The sequence below is a fragment of the Vipera berus genome, assembly GCF_964194415.1.
Source record: "Vipera berus genome assembly, chromosome: 1".
Taxonomy (NCBI): domain Eukaryota; kingdom Metazoa; phylum Chordata; class Lepidosauria; order Squamata; family Viperidae; genus Vipera; species Vipera berus.
Window position 1 is genome coordinate 96,786,321 of NC_138202.1, and position 23,868 is coordinate 96,810,188.

The window sequence follows — 23,868 nt, forward strand, 5'->3', positions numbered from 1 at the left end:
CTTTCACAGTATAACAGTTTGAATGCATTCAACTCATGATTTCTCAAGTTCAAATCCCTGCTCTTAACCAATACACTGCATAAAAATACTCATAATAATGTTCTCCTGAATTTTAGGTCTACAGTTTTCATAGATAACAAGAACCATGATAGGAAATTAGAACAATTGCATTCTAAATCATCGGCATGGGGGTATCCCAAAAAATATCTCTAAAGCGCTTTTATAGATAAAAATAGTCATAAAACCATAGGTGGCAATTAGAATCTCTGCAGCAGTCTTGATACTTCCACTTATATTCTTTGTCTTTGGACACATTTGCCTGCCAGTAGCCTGTCCCTTGTTATATCTTTATCCATATTTTTTCCTAATGATATTTAGAAATGGATCATTACATTTCTGATCTCTCTGAGCAAGTTATCTCATTTTTTTCACATCTATGTTTTGGAGTTCCAATGTTTCCCCTTCATCTATTTCATTCTTCATTTCTATTGTTTGCTTTCTGGATGCATATGAGTGGATTTTTCAATATCACCCCCCCATCTCTAATTAGAATTTTATCCATTTAATCATAATCATAATAGTAAAGTTGGAAGGGACCTTGGAGGTCATCTAGTCTAACCCCCTGCTCAGGCAGGAAACCCTATACCATTTCAGACAAATGGCTGTCCAGTCTCTTCTTAAAAACCTCCAGTTTTGGAGCATTCACCACTTCTGGAGGCAGGTTGTTCCACTGGTTAATTGTTCTAACTGTCAGGAAGTTTCTCCTTAGTTCTCGGTTGATTCTCTCCTTGATTAGTTTCCATCCATTACTTCTTGTCCTGCCTTCGGGCACTTTGGAGAATAGCTTGACTCCCTCTTCTTTGTGGCAGCCCCTGAGATATTGGAAGACTGCTAACATGTCCGCCCTCATCCTTCTCTTCATTAAACTAGACATACCCAATTCCAGCAGCCGTTCCTCATATGTTTTAGCCTCCAGACCTCTAATCATCTTAGTTGCTCTTCTCTGTACTCTTTCCAGAGTCTCAACATCTTTTTTACATCGTGGTGACCAAAACTGGATGCAGTATTCCAAGTGTGGCCTTACCAAGGCATTGTAAAGTGGTATTAATACTTCACGTGATCTTGATTCTATCCCTCTGTTAATGCAGCCTAGCACTGTGTTGGCTTTTTTGGCAGCTGCAGCACACTGCTGGCTCATATTGAAGTGATTGTCCACTAGGACTCCGAGATCCCTCTCACAGTTACTACTATTGAGCAAGGTACCCCCTATACTATACCTGTACATTTGGTTTTTCTTGCCTAAATGTAGAACCTTACTTTTTTCACCATTGAATTTCATTTTGCTAGATAGCGCCCAGTGTTCAAGTCTGTCCAGATCCTCCTGTATCTTAAACCTGTCTTTTAGAGTGTTGCATATTCTTGCCAGCTTGGTGTCGTCTGCAAATTTTATGAGTTCCCTATCTAACCCCTCGTCCAAATCATGTTGAAGAACACTGGGCCCAGAACAGAGCCCTGGGGCACCCCACTACACACTTCTCTCCATGTAGATGCAGTTCCATTGAGGACCACACGCTGAATACGGCCGGTCAGCCAGCTACAAATCCATCTGGTGGTGATGCTATCTAACCCACATTTTTCTATCTTATCAAGTAGTAGGTTGTGATCTACTTTATCAAATGCCTTACTGAAGTCCAAGTAAATTATATCTACAGCATTCCTCTGGTCCACTAGTTTTGTCACTTGGTCAAAGAATGCAATAAGATTTGTCTGGCATGCTCTGTTTTTGACAAAGCCATGTTGGCTTTTAGTAATGATTTTGTTTGCCTCTAGGTGCTCACTGATTCATTGTTTGATTATCTTTTACAGAATCTTCCCAGGCTGATAGGTCTCTAATTTCCTGGATCCATTTTTTCCCCTTTTTTGAAAATGGGAACTACATCAGGTCTTTTCCAGTCCTCTGATAGTTCCCCAGTGCCCCAGGATCTTTAAAAAATATAGTTCAGTGGTTCTGAGATCACATCTGCCTATTCCTTGAGTACCTTGGGGTGTAATCCATCTGGTCCTGGTGATTTGAACTCGTCTAGGCTGGACAGGCGCTCACTTACCATTTCTTGCCTATTTTAACTGGTGTTTCTCTTCTGTTTTTTATGGCACTATTTTTGATAAGTTGGTCTAAGACAGATGCAAAAAACGAGTTAAATAGTTCTGCTTTCTCCCTTTTTGCTTGTCACCTTCTTGCCACTTTCACCCACTAATGGACCAGTCATTTCCTTTACTTTTTTTGTTTTTTACATGTTGAAAGAAGCATTTTTGGTTATTTTTGACTTTGGTCACAAGCCTTAGTTCATTTTGAGCCTTAGCTTTTCTCAGTGCATCTTTGCAGGCTTGGGCTATTTGCTGATATTCTGACTTAGTTATGTGCCCCTCTTTTCACTTTTACTTTTTCCTCAACTTATTCTCTTTGTTTTTTTTATTATCATAAAAGCAAGGAACATATGTGTTTTTAAAATAAATTTTTAATAATTCATTTCAGATTGTCTGGAATATCTTTTTTTATTATACTAAATAATTTTTGTCTGGTTTTCTTTTAGTGAACAGCATATTTCTTTCTGGTTCCAAGCCTTCAGAGATAATAAGACAATTGCTGAACACTAATAGCATGTCGTTGTTTTATACCCGCTGATTTCAAGTTGAAGATATAAGCAGCAAAGCAATATAAGGCTGAAATTCTTGGTTACCTCCACATTACTATGTCAAAAACAATATTGGGAGAGAAGGAAGCAGGAAGACAATTTCTATTTATGCTTATGTATCAAAGTCAGTCAGCCAGCTAGCCAACCAGCTCCCTCCCTCCCTCCCTCCCTCCAGAAAAGCTGGCATGGAGTTCAATCCTTTAGCAAGAAGCTCTTTCAGCCAGCTCCTAGAGACAAGAGGGAATAGTGGCTGGCAGTAGTAGTTTGCAACATTCCCTGTTGGCTTCCCCACTGACTTTCTGAAGAAACTGATGGAGAAGATTGCAAATGGTGATCAAGTGATTATGAGACACTTGGCAACCAATCATAAATTAAAATAGAACCCATATCACTATCACATGACCAGAGGAGAAGTCCGATGTTCTGTGATTGTCAGAAGTGCATTTTACAGGGCATAAAGCAATCTTTCCATGGCCATTGTTAATTCAAATTGTCATTAACCAAACAGCCATAAGCTGAGGACTACCAGCAATTGTGCTTGCCAAGAAAACAAACTTCGCAGCATCTACCTCTAAATGCCTTGGTTTTTATTTAAATGGGCATTTTCCCACCAGTATTAATTATTCTTACTTTAGTTTTAGTTTTAACTTTCATTTCTATATGACAAAAGGTATTCTAATACTTCAAATCATCATTATACACTATATTTAGATGGTACTGGGTTGTTTTTTTTAGCCTTGACTGACACTCAAGCAACAGTCTGGGCTGTTTAGACAGACTGGCTAAAGAACCTTAGTTGATTATTGTAGAGTTTTCACAAATGTTGAATTTCTTCAGTTGGAAAACTGATACGTTGAATCAGATTCAAAGTTCTCCTCAATCTTCTAATTTCCTCTGAGCTTTGTACAATGATTGAAACCAAATTCGAGAAGTGCTTCCTAAATGGAACTAATGTGATAATTTAAATTCAAGGTGCTCAAAATAAAGATCCAACTAATTGAACATGACTATCCTGTTCGGATCAGGGCTATCCTGTCTGAGATATTTTGCTTTCTTTCACATTAGTTTATGAAATTAATTGACACCCCTAATTCAAGGTCCTGTAATGTCTTTTTTCCTTAATTTAAGAAAAGTCTTTTAAAAAACCCTTGAAATCCAAGAAATAGCATATCATCTTACTCAAGGAGGATTGCTCCTTATCTGAATCTACAGTTTTCCAACCTTAGGGTATAGTCTGATTAAAATCTCAGAGGATAAACTTGATGTGTCTTCTTCACTCTGAAGAAGCAACACTGTGAAGATTTAAAAATGACTGAAGATTCCTTAAGGATTTGAGTATCAATCAGGAATTACAGTATGTTCCTTACAGCCTCATTTGCCAGACATTAGTTGGTGCAATAAGTCTTCTAGTTGAAAGACTGCATCAGTGAACAGTGTATTATGCTGTCCAAGGTGCTGACTTTTCTTTTGTCTTTCCCAGTACAAGGAATTGCATGTTAGCCCAAACTATATACACTGACTTCCTTGGGGTTCACAGCTATGCCAGTAAAATGAAGAATGTCTTACATATGAGAAACTTTGAAATTGCTATTGTGACTATTATTTCTTACACTTTTAAATTCACTTTTCCACATTTGATTTTTTTTTTAAAAATGTAACCTGCTTGTAACAATGAAAAAAATGTCTAATTATTAAATAATAAAATGCCTTCAGATTTAAAAATACCTGCTTTGCTCCTTTGGTAGTTTCAAAAGGGTAGCATTATGGAAGCTTTACACTGTACACAATTATCAATGTTAACAATACAGATAGAAATTTAAGAACAGGTTTTTTTTAAAAAAAGCCTTGTTTGTACAATATTAATCAAAACTATGAACCATTTTCCAAGAAGTGTCTGCAGGAAGAAGTCCTACAAATGTAGGTGAAGCAATAGCTTTTATCAATGTACTGCACACTTTTTCATAAATACTTAAAAGATTCTTTCTCTTTTTAAAGGACGAGCCAACCACTGGTCTGCAATTATTGGTGGATCTCATTCCAAAAACTATGTTCTTTGGGAATATGGAGGATATGCAAGTGAAGGGGTGAAGCAAGTTGCAGAGCTGGGATCCCCAGTTAAAATGGAAGAAGAAATTAGGCAACAGGTAATATATATGTTATATATATTTATATATTTAATAATGTATTAAATCAAGAAAAGATGTTAAAAAATAGACTGGACACATGATAAAAGTAATTAAAGAAAAGTTGAAATATTTTGTCATTAAGATTGTCAGTTTCTATTCTAAGAAATTTTAATTAAGTTAATTATAGTTTTCCAGGGTGAGGATTTTAACATGTCATTAAATATTCTCTTTAGGTCACGTTCCAGTTTATTCATAATACAATATTGAATCATAGAATTTATTTGTAAGTTTAAGTTAGGAGTTTCTATATAACATATTTAGCTTTTCTTTTCTTTTCCTGACATCAATGTGTGAATTAACTTAAGCATTTACAAAATACATGGGGAAAAATCATCAAAAGTGAGTGACCGTACCATCTCATATTAAAGGGAGGTTTTGTAGGGAAACAAAATAAATGTGATAGCAGATGGTGTGAGGGGCATGGGAGAAGTTTTCAATCAATACTGTAATCTTAAATTCTCATATTATTTTCTACTATCACATCTGAAATGAATTAATAGCAACAATTCAAGAATTGTTATAGGTTGAACTCGTTGAAGCATCAGATTTTATCTAAATGACCAGATTTTTTTCTACATTTTATCTATGATTTCAGTTCCATTTAGCTTGAAAAAAGATCTCAAACTGCTTTCTGTTGAGCAATTAATTCTACCTTTAAAATATAGAGCAGGGGTCTTCAAACTTGTCCCTTTTATGACTTGTGAACTTCAATTCTCAGAATTCCTCAGCCAGCATGCCTGGCTGAGGAATTCTGAGAGTTGAAGTTCACAAGTCATAAAAGGGACAAGTTTGAAGACCCCTGATATAGAGCATCCTTTCAGGAAAAAAGTCATTTTAGGAAAAAAAATAGTACAGTGTTTATTTGCCAAACTTTATTGTCGCTAATAATCTCTATCGAGGCTGAACTGGTTGCTTCAGTTATTTGCATGATGAAATTTACATCAGACTTGACTTTAGTCAGTTTTTCCTCAAATATTAATATTACAGTATTCTTAACCCTAACATGGTTGGAAGTGGCATATATACCCTTTGCATATATTCACTGTGTTTCCTATTTCAAGGATACAGCAATAGTAATTTAAAAATATTTAAACTGCAGGCCCTATTTGAACTTTATATTTTGAGAATGCATATAATGGGAAAAATATCTAGAGCACACATACACCTTCTTTTCTATCTTTTAGGAGTGGATACCACATTTTTGGAATTATTTTCCTAAAAAGCAGTGTTGGGGAAAGTGGTCACATCAATTGGTTTTTATCCTGTAGGCTAAGGGGCTGCAAAAAACATGAAGTCTATTAAAGGCCATAAGGAAAAGAAGATATACATTTTTTATATCTGTAAATAAGTTTATAAATAATAAAGGCTTCATTCTGAATGTGATGTTTTGACAGCAGCGAAAGAAAATATCAGGAAAATAATTTGTTGTAGTAAAAATAAAAATAAAGGATGGGTGATCAGAAAATGGTAGAGTAGTGGAATTTGCATGGCAGTTGAAGGCAATCTTCCCCCAAAGGCTAAATTCTTATATTTGAGATGCATTTGTGGCATTTTATGTATGTGTGTGTGTCCCTGTGTTTCAGGGAGCAGAGATTGGAGTATTCCCTCAGGCTATACAAAGGTTTTATTGCTAAATGCATCCTGAACTAAAACTTTCTGGTGTGAATTTAAATAGGCATTCATTTTATGTATCGAATGTGAAATGAATGAATAATTGAATTTTCTTGATCTCGTCCAAGCCAGCGTAGCTAAGCAGGAAATTAATCAATGCTGGGATGGTACTTCTCCATTAAAGTGAGATACAGTACTTCTACTGTGATCATTTTTTTTCCATTGTCCCGCAGGTAGATAACATGTATGCTGCTTAGGCCATAACCAGAAAATAAAGAGGATATGTAGGATGTCTATGGAGATTCTCAGTCATCTAGGTCATAGTTATCCCAAAGGTGCTTTTTCCACGAGGCAACTAGACTTCCTTGTTTTTCTCTCAGAGCTGAAGAAGCTTCTTGGATGAGAAGCAAAATGTCTTCAAAGAAAAACAAGGATGTGTAGGATGTGTTTCTACTTCTATTTGTCCAGTATTGAGGGCTGCAAAATTTAATAATACCAGACTCTGGGGTCTCTTGTCCTTGCTTCATTCTGCTGGTTATCATTTGACAGAGGAAGAAAGCATGGAGTAGGATCATATTTCATTAATTATTACGTTCAGGTAGTCCTCGACTTATAACAGTTCACTTAGTGACCATTCAAAGTTACAACAACACTGAAAAAAGTGACTTATGACCATTTTTCACACTTACGACCGTTGCAGCATCCCCACGGTCACATGATCAAAATTCAGATGCTTAGCAACTGACTCGTATTTATGACGGTTACAGTCACCCGGGGTCACGTGATCAGCTTTTGTGACCTTCCGACAAGCAAAGTCAATGGGGAAGCGAGATTCACTTAACAACTGCAGTGATTTACTTAACAACTGTGGCAAGAAAGGTCATCAAATGGGACAAAATTCATTTAAGAAATGTCTCACATAGCAACAGAAATTCTGGGCTCATTTGTGGTCGTAAGTTGAAGACTACCTGTACTAGGTATTTCAATGACATCTCTGCAGCAATCACTACTGGTCATGTTGGGGGGGCGGGTGTCACCACAAGCCTTTGGATATAAAAGGTAAAACAATCCTGGCTTCAGGACCCTGATATATGAGGTATTTCATGTGAGCAACATTATATGGCTTACTTGCCTTAGCACTGGAGACTCATTTTGAATCTATAGCTAGTCAATTTGATATACCTGCAGAGACCATGGCTTTCATCTGATTTCTCTATTCTGCCGAAAGAACTGCCATTTCAGTCTGATGACTCTGTTTCTCTTTTCTTTATAATTATCCCCTTGTATCTTTTGTTCTCCTGGTAGCAGCAATGACCTTTTGGCTCTGTGGTTTTACTTTTGCCTATTTTCTTGGTATCTTGGAGGGCATTTCATTTTAATTTAGGAACTGCAAAACTAGTGGCAGGAGGGATTTGAGGTTTGTTTGTTTGTATATTTGTTTATTCAATTTGTATGTATGTCCATCTCAACACGTGACTTTGGGCAGACGAGAAAATTAAAATAAAATCCAAACAACATCCATAACATAAAAAACAAAATACATGCCCAGAAATATTTAATATCCCATCATCACTGATAGAACTATAAAACGGGTGTCTGCACACAGTTGTGAGCCCAGGTTTTTAGGACTTTATGAAAGGCCAGCAAGGTCAAGCCCATTCTGGGAGGTCTTTGAAGGGACAACTGTCCATAGGATGGGCACTTCAGGAGAAACTGGCACTCCTTATCTGATGGGACCTGAAGCATGTCCTCCTGCCTGACCAAATTGGAAAATGGGGAAAGATGGTCCCTCAAATTGATTGCCTAAAGCTTGACTATAAAGCCACACAGTCTTTCTTGATCAATTCTCATGTGTTTTTGTAATAGAGTTTGTGGAGGATCTTGGAAGGCAAAGGAAAAAGATGCTGCTTAGGACGCGGTGGCTCAGTGGGTTAGGACACTGAGCTTGTCGATCAGAAGGTCGGCAGTTTGGCGGGTCGAATCCCGTGTGCCACGTAACAGAGTGAGCGCCTGTTACTCGTCCCAGCTTCTGCCAACCTAGCAGTTCAAAAGCACGTAAAAATGCAAGTAGAAAAATAGGGACCACTACGGTGGGAAGGTAACAGTGTTCCGTGCGCCTTTGGCGTCTAGTCATGCCGGCCACATGACCACGGAGACGTCCTCGGACAAGCGCTGGCTCTTCGGCTTTGAAACAGAGATGAGCACCGGCCCCTAGAGTCGGAAACGACTAGCACGCATGTGCGGGGGAACCTTTACCTTTACCTTTTAGGAACAAAGAAGCTGCGTGAGAACCCTACAGTCACTTAACAGTCAGAAAAAGAAACTTAAGAAGGACTCATCCTAATTGATCAGATGGTTAAAAATGACGGCGAGAAGTTTGTGCCTACAGACTTGCAAGGTTCTATTAATATAGCTTTACAATTAAGTAGATGTAGCTCATCTAATCATATTTCCTGTCTGGTTTAACCAATACAGCAGATAGTTTTTGTAGTAAAAATTCATACCCAAAATATATTCTAGTGGGCTTGTGGATCAGTTTTGAACCATTATTTTATTTTATTTCCAGAATCTACTTGTTTGGTAAATGTGTGCTTTTAGTTTTAAATGGGTCTTATCAAAATATGCAGCGTAGGTTTTATTTTATTGGGTTTAAGATAATTGTTATATTTTTTCAATACTTCTTTTCATTTTTTAACTAATTGTATTAAAAATATACTTTATTACTAAGTTTTCATTTTTCTTATAAAATGTTCATAGCTATTTAGGCAGAAAAGTGGAATCTTCAAGTAACTTTCATTTTATCAGCTTATCTTTGGGTTTATCAGAGAAAAATACACCTTTATTGTATATTTTTCATTTTGCTTTGATCATAAGCATTGCCACAAGATATTTGTGTGTGATGGAGTTAGTGACCTGGAACTCAAATATGCCTTTCATCCAATTTCTATAGACTGACATTATTTTACATTTTGGATGAGCAATTGCTGAATACATAATCCCCTTAGCCAGAGTTTGAGTTTTCTTCTTTTGTCATCCCCTTGGTAAGGTTACATTCAACACACGAAATCTTTTTTTCTCTCTCTCTTTCTCTTTGTCATAGAAGATGAATATAATAATTTTACTTTAAGCTTGATAAAATAGATTAGATTTTAGATTAGGAATGAGTTTAGAGAGAGAGAGAGAGCTTATATTTATAACTGTACCTCGGTAATCAATAAAGCCAATCTACACTTGTATCACCAGCATGGAAATATACGGACAAATCAATGTTTAGCACATATATATTACATTCCCAGCTATCTTCTAAATTGGGATTTCTGGCAGGACTGCAGCTGATGAGCTGTAAAGAGGAAAATATACTTCAGTTAATCCCTATGGTGGTTAGAGAATAAGTGGTAGAGAAAGCTACAACTCCCTCTTTCTCTTTTGCATTGAGTATTGTGAAAAAGAGAAAGCTGAACTAGACACATCATTTGTCTGATAGAGAAAAGCAGTTGTTAGATATAAAAAAGTACAGATAATCCTTGATTTACAACAGTTCATTTAGTGACTGTTTAAAGTTACAAACAATACTGAAAAAAGTGACCTGTGACTGCTTTTCACATGACCATTGCATCATTCTCATGGTCACATGACCAAAATTGAGATGCTTAGCAACCGACTCATATTTGTGACAGTTGCAGTGTCCTGGGATCATGTGATCACATTTTGCAGACTTTTTGACAAGGAAAATCAATGGGGAAGCCAGATTCACTTAACAACTATGTTACTAATTTAACATCTTCAGTGATTCACTTAACAACTGTGGCAAGAAATGTTGTAAAATGAGGTAGAATGTCTTGCTTAGCAACAGAGGTTTTGGGCTCAGTTGTGATCTTAAGGTGAGGACTACCAGTACTCTGTTATAAAGCCTATTTTGCTCACCATTTCTGATTAGCATAATTTATAAAATATGATGACAGTTTAAAGGATTATTATTTCTGTATTATTCTATTCTTCTGTTATGGAAATATAACTTTTCATTTTTATGCTTCTATAAATCCATATGGAACATAATCACATAAAGATAAATATAAGCAGACAAGCAAATAAATGAAGTGAGAACAACAGATTCTTTTTTCTGCTATATAAACCCAACTTTGAACGTTATACTCATTTCTTAGACTTGTCATCTGCAATTAGAGGTTAAAATTTATTATTAATTTACTGTATTTTTAAAAGGCACCTGTAAGCTTCTTCATTTATATCTTCGGATTATACTGTACCTTGTCAAAACATTTTTAAGGTGCAGTGGGGATATAAAATATGAAAATACTTTTTCAACTTTCAGCTACAGGAAAGTCTGTCTAGACTTGTTATGGACATTGTTTGCTAATTATTCACTTTATGCACTATGTGGGAAAGGATATGTCAACTATCTCTCCACCAATTTATCATTCCAAATTATTCTTTTCATGTAGAACAGGGGTCTTCAAACTTGGCCCTTTTATGACTTGTGGACTTCAATTCCCAGAATTCTTCAGCCAGCGTGCCTGGCTGAGGAATTCTGGGAGTTGAAGTCCACAAGTCATAAAAGGGCCAAGTTTGAAGACCCCTGATGTAGAAGGTTGAAAATGAAAAGTTTAGATTTAGATTTCTTTGAAAACAACTTTTGAATGCAAATAAAATATAAGACAATTGGATGTTGTGAGAAGTTTGTACACACTTTCCTGGAAGTAAGGTCCACGGAAGAATGAAATTTTTGTTTTTGTTTTGAGTAAACGTATTTAAGATTGAATTGTTTAAATCACAAGTTTAAATAACTCCCTGTAGTATCATTTACAGTTTATTTCCCCACTTCTGTTATGTTTTAAAAATTCTTTGGTAATTCTTTTCTGTGTATAGTTTGATATTTTCTTTTTATCAACATTAACACATTTGGTGGGTGTGTTTTTTTAATCTCTGCTTCTGATAATGATATTTTTGGGAAAGTAAATATAACTTTCTGCTTATTTTGTTTCATGCAGAAACCTAAGGTATGAATATAGATTTTTGAGACATTTTAATTTTATTTTCTTGGAAAAAGGGCTTGCATGATTAATTAGACTGCTTGTTATTGATTGAAGATTAATGCCTTGCAACATTAATTAAAGTTTTTTTTAACTTTGATTGCAACAGCCATTGTCTGTTGTATCAGGTTTGATTTGTAAACTATGAGAATACAAGTTTCTAAAATTTGTATTCTATGTATTATAAATAGCTACATAATTGAACTTTTCCTTGAAAATTTAATGTCTGTAACACATTATGTTCTGTTTTTCCCCAAATCTATCTTTATTTCAATAAATTAACTTAAAAGAGAAAGATCTCTTTGCTTTTCAGCAGTATTAAAAAACTAACAAATTATTGCAAATTCATTTCAAATTCTGCATATTGCATATTCTGTATATGTCTGTCTTCTAGCTGCTTTGGGATAAACTGTGCATTAAGTTCTATATTTAGTCATTTAATCATTTTTCCCTCAAAATATCACCTGTCAATATCAAAAATAATGGAACACATGTTGCAAAAATAAACTACTGTAAGATTATAGGCTAGACTTGAACATTTGGGGGGGGGGAGAAAGAAAATTGGTAAAATCACTTCCATATTACTATCAAGAAAACTACATTATTATATTCATGAAGTCACCAGGAACTAAATTTTACTTAAAGATTTTACCTATTGATTCATTAATATAATGCCCTCTAATGGAGAATGATGAACATTAGCTGTTGGTAAACAAGATTTGCAATCTATTCCTCTATCCTCAATTAAGAACATTTAGCTGGCTTTAGCAATCACATTGTCCATGTGATTACTTCATTTTACTTCTAGTTTTAAAATTATGTATGTGGAACAACTACACATAGTGCTTGAACTGGTCCTTTAATAGGATATTGCAGCAAGTTTTAGGAGATGAATACTTGTTGTCACATTCAGTTTTGAAACAGGCTGAATAGTAGAATAATAGGAGAGATGCTGCAATTCTCTTTAATCTTTTTCCCAAAATGCTTGTTCTGTTTTAATTTTTTATTCTTAAGTAACTGGTGTTCTCCTGATATTTGAAAAACTCTCATTGGTTTCACTTGTGGAACTTCACTGATTATAGCCTGGATATAGTTAAGACACGAAGTATAGTGTTGTTGCACAAAACTTATAAGAATTTAAATCTAGCGGCAGCTTGAAGGGGACAAATATTTTAAAATTAGAGACTTCCTGAATATACTGCATTTGCCCAAGGTCATCTTAGCTCTTTCTAGTTCCTTAAGGAAAATAAAAGGTAAAGGTAAAGGTTCCCCCGCACATGCGTGCTAGTCGTTTCCGACTCTAGGGGCCGGTGCTCATCTCCGTTTCAAAGCCAAAGAGCCAGCGCTTGTCCGAGAATGTCTCCGTGGTCATGTGGCCGGCATGACTAGAAGCCAAAGGCGCACGGAACGCTGTTACCTTCCCACCGTAGTGGTCCCTATTTTTCTACTTGCATTTTTACGCGCTTTCGAACTGCTAGGTTGGCAGAAGCTGGGACGAGTAACAGGCGCTCACTCTGTTACGCGGCACTCGGGATTCGACCCGCCAAACTGCCGACCTTCTGATCGACAAGCTTGTTTAGCCTCCATAAAATTGTCTTACTTAAAAAAAAATGATGATTTGGATCAGGAATGTATCATGCAAATAATGCAAATACTTTTAATACTTTCTGGGATGATGTGGAGGGAAGGTGGTGGTAGCAGGAAAACCACTTGAACATACCTTGCTATGTGGACATAAATTTCAGATTGCCCTGGGACAATATAAGCCAAAGTGAAGCACTGGTGCAGAAACAGTATCATACTCAAGAGAAGTTCTGCTAATCAAAAGATATGATTGAAAGAAAGGCAAGTATGTCAATTTAAAAATCCCACTGATTTCAGTGGGGTTTCTTCTCAGAAAAGTACACACAGCTTTCAACCAGGTTGAAATGAAAAGAGGTTCCCCTCACCCATCTTAGGATGTACAGTGACTGTTGATGGAATGAAAAATTTATGTTGAACATTTTTGTTGTAGAGAAGCAAAGGGACTTTATCTGTTCAAGTAGCGTACATGAGTGAACTAGACAGAAGACTGGGAACTTGGAAAACAGTTGGACAGGAATCAAAGCCTTCATAATTTTTCTGGTTTTCATGGAAGGTGTCCACCAATTTGCACTAAAATATTTGTCATTATTGAAAATTGTTATTGTTTAAAATACTGTATTTCATTTTGATGCAATGAACCCAAGATTGACAGATAAAATATCATCATTAATTTCAGATAAATAGTTTTCTACTAAAAGTTGCCAATATATGGTGAGAGTTAAGCAAAACTTTGTGTGGTATCTTCTAATCCAGATTCAGTCACAGTTTTGTTCCATACAGTATTAACCTTGTGAACTCTAAAGCTTCTTCTTTCTGCTATGTATTCAAGATGGACAGTGATTAATATTTATGTTATTTATATGTAAGAGTGTAGGTTTATACATATGTTGTATATAGCATGTTTAAATGTATGTTATGTATGTGTACACTTCTGAGAGCAAGCAATAAAATTTCATTTTTAATGTGTGCCAATGTGCCCACAGTAAAAAATGACAAATGTTATCTGTCTGTCTGTCTGTCTGTCTGTCTGTCTGTCTATCTATCTATCTATCTATCTATCTATCTATCTATCTATCTATCTATCTATCTATCTATCATCTATCATCTAATATTGCTATATTTCTCAAAGAATCTGATCAGCTTGTTGAAAGTAAAATATTAGGGCCTTTCATGCAACTGGATCTTTTGGGAATATGGACTCTTTGGTGAAATTATCCATGATAGCAGGAAGAATTCCTTCTACATGTTGGTTTAAAAGGTAGGATGGTCTTCTCCATCCAGAGAATCCTCCAGAATTATGAACTTCAGTTGCCAGGGTTTTGAGTGCCAACATGACCATTGCTGAGATTATCCTGAGGACAATCATGTATCTGGGCATGCCCAGTTCAGAGAATGTTGAGGTAGAAAGGGTTGAGCTGTTTATTCATTTTGTATTCTACAGCAAATTTTATTAAGTGCTCCGTAAAGTTGTAGGCCTAGTGCAATTAAATCTATTTATATTCTCATTCAGGGAAGCCTCAACAGGTTTCATATATTGCAAACTACAGTGGCTCTGTGAATGAAATTATATACAGTATTGTGCAATTTTGGATTAGAGATTATAAAAATCAATCTTGTAAAAGTGTGAAAGCAGTTACCCTTGATTCCAATCAACTTTTTTAATCAGTGTAGTGGGGCTTTAATAAGAATGTGTAGAATCGTAACAGTATCTGTCTGCAACTTCTTAAAGCAGTCGGGCCTTTTTTTCTGGAATCATGTTGATTCTTTTTTTAAGAAATGAACCTGAAGGGCTGCAAAGCTATAATGATTAGGTTGTGAGATGAACAGCTTTGAAACGGAAATGCTGGTCCTTAGTTACTCTCTCTCAGATTTGACCATCATCGAATCTTTTAAAATGTGATCTTTTTATATGGATGTTTCTATGCACTGTGATTTTTTGTTTGTTTGTTTGTTTCTCTGTATGCCTCTGAGTCAGTGTTGACACCTGGTGACTGCCTGAACTAGTCCCAAGTTTTCTTGACAAGGTTTTCTTTGCCTTCCTCCTAGGGCAGGGGTAGGCAACCTCGGCTCTTTTATGACTCATGGACTTCAACTCCCAGAATTCCTGAGCCAGCCGTGCTGGCTCAGGAATTCTGGGAGTTGAAGTCCATGAGTCATAAAAGAACCAAGGTTGCCTACCCCTGTCCTAGGGCCAAGAGAAAGTGACTATCCCAAAGTTACCCAGCTGGCTTTGTCCCTAAGGAAGGATTAGAATTCACAATCTTCCAGTTTCTAGACTGATGCTCTAACTACTATACTAAACTGGCTATTAATATTCACTATGAATTAAGGCATCAAACAATATTCTTTACAAGGACTCCAAATACAATTCCAGATTTCTTTTCCCTGGAGGAATGGAAGTAGGATGTAGAAGCACTGAGAAAGCTTAAACTAATTCTGATGTACATAATTGATTAATTAACTGATTAATCAGTTACATCTCCATAGTCCTAATATAAAAGCAAACCAATGATGTGAAAGCCAGCTGGGTGACTTTAGGCCAGTCACTCTTAGCCCAACCCATATCATCTTGCAGGTGTTGTTGTTGTGTGGAAAATAGGAGGTGGAAGGGGCATTAGGTGTGTTCACCTTCTTGAGTTATTATAAAAAATAATGAAGGCAGGATATAAATAAACATCTAGCATTCAAGCTGTGCTTGACTTATATCACAAGCAAAGTTTGCACCCTATCCATGGAACATCTTATAGACAATCAATGAAACTGTATTTTGTTTTCCCTATCATTTTTTCCCTTTCCCTTTCTTTGTTCTGTACTCACAGTCCATATCCCATGTGACTTTGCAGCACTGAAATGTTTGCAAAATTTACCAAATGATTGGGAATGATTTAATCAGCACAGAGTGTGGAAATTCTCTTGGCCAGTCCTCAGACATTCCTGGCAATAATCAGAATGTCATGAGCCGAGGAAAGAAAACATTCATTTCTTCCTCCTGGAATCTTGGCTGTTGTATGAAATGATAATTACTGAGGCAAGCAACTTGTTATTGCCCTTCTATATGGCCATGACTGCAATTATTCCCAATTTCTGAAGAAAACTGATAAAATTTATGTTATAAACCAAGTAGAATGTTCATGGTGTTTCAAATCAGCATGCAATTTTTCCCTGTCGAAATTTGTAGATACAACCAGTTATGTATTGAAATATTTTACAAGATAGAAGTGAAGGAGACATGTGTATATCCCAAATTCATAGTAAGAATTGGAAAGAAATAATCATGTACTGTAAGTACCCTAAAAAGTAATCCTGTTAGTTTATTTATAATGCCTTTTAAAAACTATATAAAAAGTCATGCACATATTGCTAATAAATTTTTCCTAATACCATCTGTTGGTGTACATGTTTTTAGTTGCCAAAAGGTTACAGCTCATGAGGGACTCAATGGGCAAGTTCCAGCTGGAGATGGCTGCTGGACTGATTCCCCCTCCTCCCTCATTCTCTACTTTCCACCTATCCATCTTCTATCATATTGGTGTTTTCTCATTGTTCTCTTTCTCATTGTTTATTTTATTGTTCCATTATTTTACTTCTGTTTTGTTTACACTTACTTTTCATTTCTTGATTTTTATTGTTGTAAGCCACCTAGAGTAGCCCCATGGTGAGATAGACGGCAAATCAGTTTGACAAATAAATAAAGTCTCATGAGGTGTGAAGCCATTCTGATTTTCAAAGCCTGCACATTCCCCTTGCTTGTTGGCGTGGGTGAAGACAGCATCAATTGTTGTTTATTTAGGAATAGCAATAGGACTTAGACTTATATGCCACTTCATAGTGCTTTACAGTGCTCTCTAAGCGGTTTTCAGAGTCAGCATATTGCCCCCAACAATCTGGGTCCTCATTTTACCAACCTTGGAAGGATGGAAGTTTGAGTCAGCCTTTTTTTTTAATTGAAAAGTTTTTCAATACATTTTATCTTTAACAACCCCTTCCCCCACCCCCTACCCAACCCTTCCCAACCCTCCCCCCTCCCCTTCCCCCCTCCCCGTCCCCGACTTCCCAGAGCTAAATACAAGGTATAAAAGTAAAAACAATCATAAACAACCATATGCTAACAACAATAAGCTATTAAGTCTATCGCACTCTAGCTCATATAAAATGACTACAAGCAATACTAATATCACATCAAAACTTATGCAAATGCTAAATGAAACTTTTTAGTCCCATATTTATTGTGGATGTAATCAATCCATTTTAAGCCTTGAGGTGGTCAGGATTGAATTCCTGGCAGTGGAATGCAGAATCAGCCTTCAATACTGCACTCCCACCACTGTGCCAGCATGGCTCAGTGGAAGAACTACTTTAGCCATGTCTGCAATATTGTCTGGGATGCTACATATCATCTTCATGACCTGTTTTCCTTGTTACCTTCTGGGAGGAGGCTTCATGGTATCCAAAGCAGAATATCCAGATTCAGTCACAGTTTTGTTCCATATAGCATCAATCATATGAACTCTCAAGTTTCCTCTTTCTGCTATGTATATACATAGATAGATAGATAGATAGATAGATAGATAGATAGATAGATAGATAGATAGATAGATAGATATTTTCTTTTTAGGGCAGGCAACAGAATGTAATCAATCCATTTTAAGCCTTGAGGTGGTCAGGATTGAATTCCTGGCAGTGGAATGCAGAATCAGCCTTCAATACTGCACTCCCACCACTGTGCCAGCATGGCTCAGTGGAAGAACTACTTTAGCCATGTCTGCAATATTGTCTGGGATGCTACATATCATCTTCATGACCTGTTTTCCTTGTTACCTTCTGGGAGGAGGCTTCATGGTATCCAAAGCAGAATATCCAGATTCAGTCACAGTTTTGTTCCATATAGCATCAATCATGTGAACTCTCAAGTTTCCTCTTTCTGCTATGTACATACATACATACATACATACATACATACATACATACATACATACAGAGATAGATAGATAGATAGATAGATAGATAGATAGATAGATAGATAGATAGATAGATAGATAGATAGATAGATGATAGATAGATAGATAGATATTTTCTTTTTAGGGCAGGCAACAGAATTTCATTTTTAATGTGTGAGCCAGTGTCCTCACAGTAAAAAATGACAATAAAGGCTACCTTATCTTATGGATTCCTGATGTTTTTTTCTTATACTCAGCCCTCTAAATGTACTTGTTTTTGAGAGTTTGACTGATTTAAATACTGATACTAAATAAACATAGGTGTATGAGGCATTCTTTGGTTATAAGGAAATATTGTGCCTTCTAAGATGAAATGAATTCATTTATTTTTGAAAAGATCTCCCTCCCTTAAAAAAAAGGAGAGATTTCCTAACTTTGTGGAGCTGATGGGAATTTCAGTAAATGTGATGTGGGTTTTTGAAAATGTTGCTGCTGGGTAGGCTGCTCCTTCTACAAGTTATTGCCACTGAAGGGCATAATGAGTTTCCAAGCATCAACTCAGCAAAATGCTGTTTTGTTTACAGAATACTGCACACTGTGCCTATGGGTTCATCTCACTTTTGTTGCTGAGGGGCCCTTTCAAGACAAAAGCTTTGGGCTTCAGTCATCTATCAAATTTATTTCTAAGAAAGCCTTTGGGATCCAGCACATACTTGGATATAAGGATAATTGTAGAGGCTGGTGCTTTGCTTAGCAGCATGACAACCACCATTATTTTATCTATAAAAGATTGTGTGGGCTAGAGAGTCTGCAAATTGGAACCACCCCTACTGGTTGTCTAACTGACAGCCTAAGTTCTAAAACAGAATAGTTTCTTCGTTGCCACATCATGTGGCATTTTCTGTTGTTGCTTATTTATACATGTGTGCAATTTTTTTCAAAAGAACGAGAAGCTATATTTTTCCTTTATTATTGTGATTCCAGTAATAGAAGGAGCCTAATTATATTCCTGGCAAACTTCTGTTCTTCATAGAGCGTAATCTTTGTGTTGTGGGTTTTACCTTGTCAGCCAGAGCAATTGCATCTTCCGATCGATAAACTTAAAATTGGTTCAGTGGTTAGTATAGTCTATAATTGGTAGGGGGGGTGGTTCTGAATAAATTTCTCAGCCAGAGAAAAATCATGTTCAGGCTAGTAAAACAACTAAATGTCTGGAAATAACACACACACACACAAACACACACACACAGAGAAAATGTTTTTTTAATTAGTTTTTCACTGCAGTCTCAAATCAAAAAGCAAGTTGTAAAAATCGGTTAGACCAGGTTTTTTACATGATATATTTTTTATTTGGTTGGAGAAATAGTTTTTTTTACAATACATATTGTGGCATATAGAAATCACACAAAGAATTTAAAAGGTTGCAGCATCCCCCCCTTAAAATCAGGAATAATTGAGGAATGCTTTAAGCTTGATAAAAAAAGAAAGTGGAATTTTCTTTTTGGCCATAGGATAAACTATCTATATAAATAAGAAATATAAATTTAAAAGTTTATTGCTGGAGACCTAACTATTTTAAGTGCTTTAATCTTAAACCTTTAATTTCAGGTGTAAGGGTTTAAACTAATAATACATTGGCAAGTAGAGGCTAAGTTTACAAGATCTGTTTTGTGATCCATTTATGAGACAGTGTCTTGCTTTCAAGTCTTTTAAGGTATGTCTGGGGGTGGGGGCTGATGAAAATGAAGGAGTTAAGGAATAAGGTGCCTCTCAAAAGATGCTGAGCTCAAGAATTTGGGTTCAGTAGCAAAGGCAGTTCTTCACAAGTGGCTTTGCTCAAAAAAACATAAAATCCCATTTGTTGTTCTTCTGGTTTCTATTGTTGCAGGATTAAGCACTGGAAATGCTTGCCTATCAACCATGGAATTGCTGTCAAATCCTAATCTGATGGAATGTCACTTTGCAGTTTTATATGCATAGAAAGAAAAGCTTAGATCAGTTATATTCTCGCTCTGCTGAGGATGTGTCCATATTTATTTCAAGACAGATAGCATGTGTGGCCCTGGAGAGGAAAAAAAGAGAGACAAAAGTCTTAACCCTGATGATCAGGAATATCTTGGAACCAATGAAGAATGAGGAATATATTCATATCAAGTTAGGAAAATATCTTGGTATAAAATGTTATTTTTAATGAGTTCAGGAGAAACTCAACGAGAAGGAAAGTCTGGAAGATATAGGTCAAACAAGAACTAAATAATGGATTAAGATTTAAAGACAGCTCGGAACTTTTGTCTTTCATCAACCAGGGAAGGTTACTTACATTCTGGTTTTTATGCATTACAACCCTATTCAAAAATTCTATATGTAAGTTGTAATCTTCATAATCTAACTGTAGAACCTAATCTACAAGGAATTGTATGCTGCAATTGTTTTCATACATTTAAACACTAAACTTTCCATTCAGAAATAAAAGAGCATATGCTTTGCCATTCTGCATGGGGGTATACCCTTCTGCAGGATAAATTGGACCTTTAATCCATCTGGCTATATTGCTGCAAGACATATTTGAACCTCACTACTCTAGCCCAGATAATTTAGACTAGAGGAATAAAACTTATGATCATCTATCATTAGTTTTGTGGAATAGGCAGAAGCAAAATATTCAGATTTCCAGCCTTCTTCCCCTAACCTTTGGGAGGTTTGTGGGAATGTATTTAAGGAACAAAATGATTATTATGAAGGTTTTGAGTTTAAATCACTAATTACCAATCTCACTGCTTAAGGTTGCAGACTCCCCTTCCCACTCCCAATAACAATACCAGAGTTGTCTTTTGGAAAGCAGCCATTAAAATGCTGTACAAAACTATGACATGTACAAATTTAAAGGTAACCAAAGATCTGCTTCCTTGCATGTATACACATAACTTGGAAAAGGTATAAAGCATGAGAATTTGAGAATTTGAAGTACAATTTGCACTGATCTTTCTTCTTATAAAAGTACTTCCATATGTCATTCTTATTATAATATATTATGTCTGATATGTGTTGGTTGTTGAAACCAAGTGTAACCTGGCAGTTGTACTATCTGAATGGCTCACATTTAGCAGTGCTGTGCAATTAGTTCCTGAGAACATAAAGTTGTCTAGACTCTTTGGAAGCAAAGCCTGACCTTGTCAAAATATTTGTAAACCTTAATAAGCACTTGGCACTCACACAGCTCTTCTGGATGTAACACAAATATTGAAATCAGTTTCTTTCATATGCTAAGTATACTGCTGTCATTTGTAACTCTGGAAGAGTACTGAACAAGACTTTGCTCTGCTGCCGGCCATGTCAGGCTTTGCTTTGATGGATATGTAATGAACACACGTTTCTCTCTTGGAGATGGAGCATGTGATCTAGAGTAGGGGGTCTTCAAATTTGGCCCTTTTATGACTTGTGGACTTCAACTCCCAGAATTCCTCAGTCAGCATGCCTGGCTGACGAATTCTGGGAGTTGAAGTCCACAAGTCACAAAAGGGCCAAGTTTGAAGACCCCTGATCTAGAGGTCTGTAATGTGTCCCTTCCCCATGGTGATCAAGTGTTAAATGGGCCTGCAGAGAATGTGTAAAATTCGGGGGGGGGGGAATCAAAGTAATAATGTGAAAAACTCAAAACATTTTCCCGATATCCATTGTGTCTTTTTTGTATAATTTGCTGTTTACTATTCCAGCACCATTTGGGTCTGCTTCCACCTAGTAACATGGGTAACAACTTCTGTTTCTTCCATGTCACTTGCCTCATCTGTATCTCTGATGCATATCATACTGAAAGCAAATGCTGTCCATTCATTCAGCATGCATTTCAGCTGGATATTCTTCTGAAGAAACTCTCTTTTCCTAGCTCTTTTTGGTCCAGTTAGTCAGTGATGTATTTGATCAAATCAACTGCCTGAAAGTCGGCTTCAAGAATTGACTTTGTCTTTTCCTGGACAGCTTTGCAAAGGGAAGCTAAACTTCTTCCAACTGCTAATTCTTCTTTCAGATGAGATTCGTTTGTTATCTTCCATGAGAACAGAAACGCTTCTGCAACATTGAGTGTAGAGGATTATATAAGCCATTGGAGTTATTCTTATGGAACCGAATGCCTGCTAGTGATTCAAATTATTATTATTATTATTATTATTATTATTATTATTATTATTATTATTATTATTATTATTATTATTATTATTATTATTATTATTATTATTGAAGTTGGAAGGGACCTTGGAGGTCATCTAGTCCAACCCCTGCTTGGTCAGGAAACCCTATACCATTTCAGACAAATGGCTGTCCAGTCTCTTAAAAACTTCCAGTGTTGGAGCATTCACCAATTCTGGAGGCAGGTTGTTCCACTGATTAATTGTTCTAACTATCAGGAAGTTTCTCCTTAGTTTTAGATTGCTTCTCTCCTTGATTAGTTTCCATCCGTTGCTTCTTGTCCTGCCTTCAGGCGCTTTGGAGAATAGCTTGACTCCCTCTTCCTTGTGGCAGCCCCTGAGATATTGGAACACTGCTACCATGTCCCCCCTCATCCTTCTCTTCATTAAACTAGACCAGGGGTAGGCAACCTTGGCTCTTTTATGACTCATGGACTTCAACTCCCAGAATTCCTTATCCAGCCATTCTGAAGGAAAAGGGAGAGGTTTCCATGCTGAGCCATGCTGGCTCAGGAATTCTTGGAGTTGAAGTCCATGAGTCATCAAAGAGACAAGGTTGCCTACCCCTGAACTAGAAATACCCAATTCCAGCAGCTGTTCCTCATATGTTTTAGCCTCCAGACCTCTAATCATCTTTGTTGCTCTTCTCTGCACTCTTTCTAGAGTCTCAACATCTTTTTTACATCATGGTGACCAAAACTGGATGTAGTATTCCAAGTGTGGCCTTACCAAGGCATTGTAAAGTGGTATTAATACTTCACGTGATCTTGATTCTATCCTTCTGTTAAGGCAGCCTAACACTGTGTTGGCTTTTTTGGCAGCTGCAGTACACTGCTGGCTCATATCCCAATAGGTTTGTGAAGAGAATATCCTTTAATTCTATTTTTTTAAAAAAAGGTTAGATACTTGTGACTCTGGCATTTTTAATTACAAGGTAGCCATTCTCACTTCAAAACAGTTTAGTTGCTGTAACTTTTGCAGAATTTTGCAAACAATTATGCAAAGAAGTTTATTGGCTGCAATCATCCTTGTGCAGAATGGCAAAATAGAAAATACTGGTGTTTTTTTATGGGATAATTCAACAGTTTCACACATTGGTTCTCATTACAAAGCACCAATGATTTTGTGTTCTGTTGTACATAAGGCATCTTTCACAGAGGAAAAGAGCATGTCGGGTAAAAGGCTCTAATGATAACCTCTCTGATAAAAAATATTTCTGTATGCAGGAAATAATTTTTATGTAAAGGTCAAACATTTGATGCATCACACAAAAACTAAAGTAATACAATCACATTTTACACTTGATGTAAACTGAAGTGAAGAATGAATTCTGTTTACTTCAGGCAGCTGGTGCATAGCCAGTTAACGTGACTTTTATGGAAGTCACCAAAATATTAATATTAATGTTGGGTTAAGATGAGTTAAATAGAAATACTCCAAAAATAAAAAAAGTAGGAAGTGGTAGTAAATTGTAATGTAAACATTTATCTGACAATTCTCCAAAACTAAAAATTTAATTTAGAGTGCTTTTACCACATTTAAATTTCATCTAAAGAATGGTCACATACATTTTACTAATATGGGTATATACTTATTTTTAATTGAATTTTTATTTGCTTGAAATATTT

The 23,868-nt window shown here is 36.3% G+C and overlaps 1 protein-coding gene across 1 annotated transcript in view; it reads left to right on the top strand.

Annotated features, from left to right (window-relative positions):
* The window catches only part of SPON1 (spondin 1), a 365,804-nt gene that overhangs the window by 130,883 nt on the left and 211,053 nt on the right, over nt 1–23,868 (top strand). Inside the window, exon 6 of the mRNA XM_081336752.1 lies at nt 4,689–4,837. Within this exon, the coding sequence (XP_081192878.1) occupies nt 4,689–4,837 (149 nt within the window). The remainder of the gene's footprint in view (nt 1–4,688; nt 4,838–23,868) is intronic.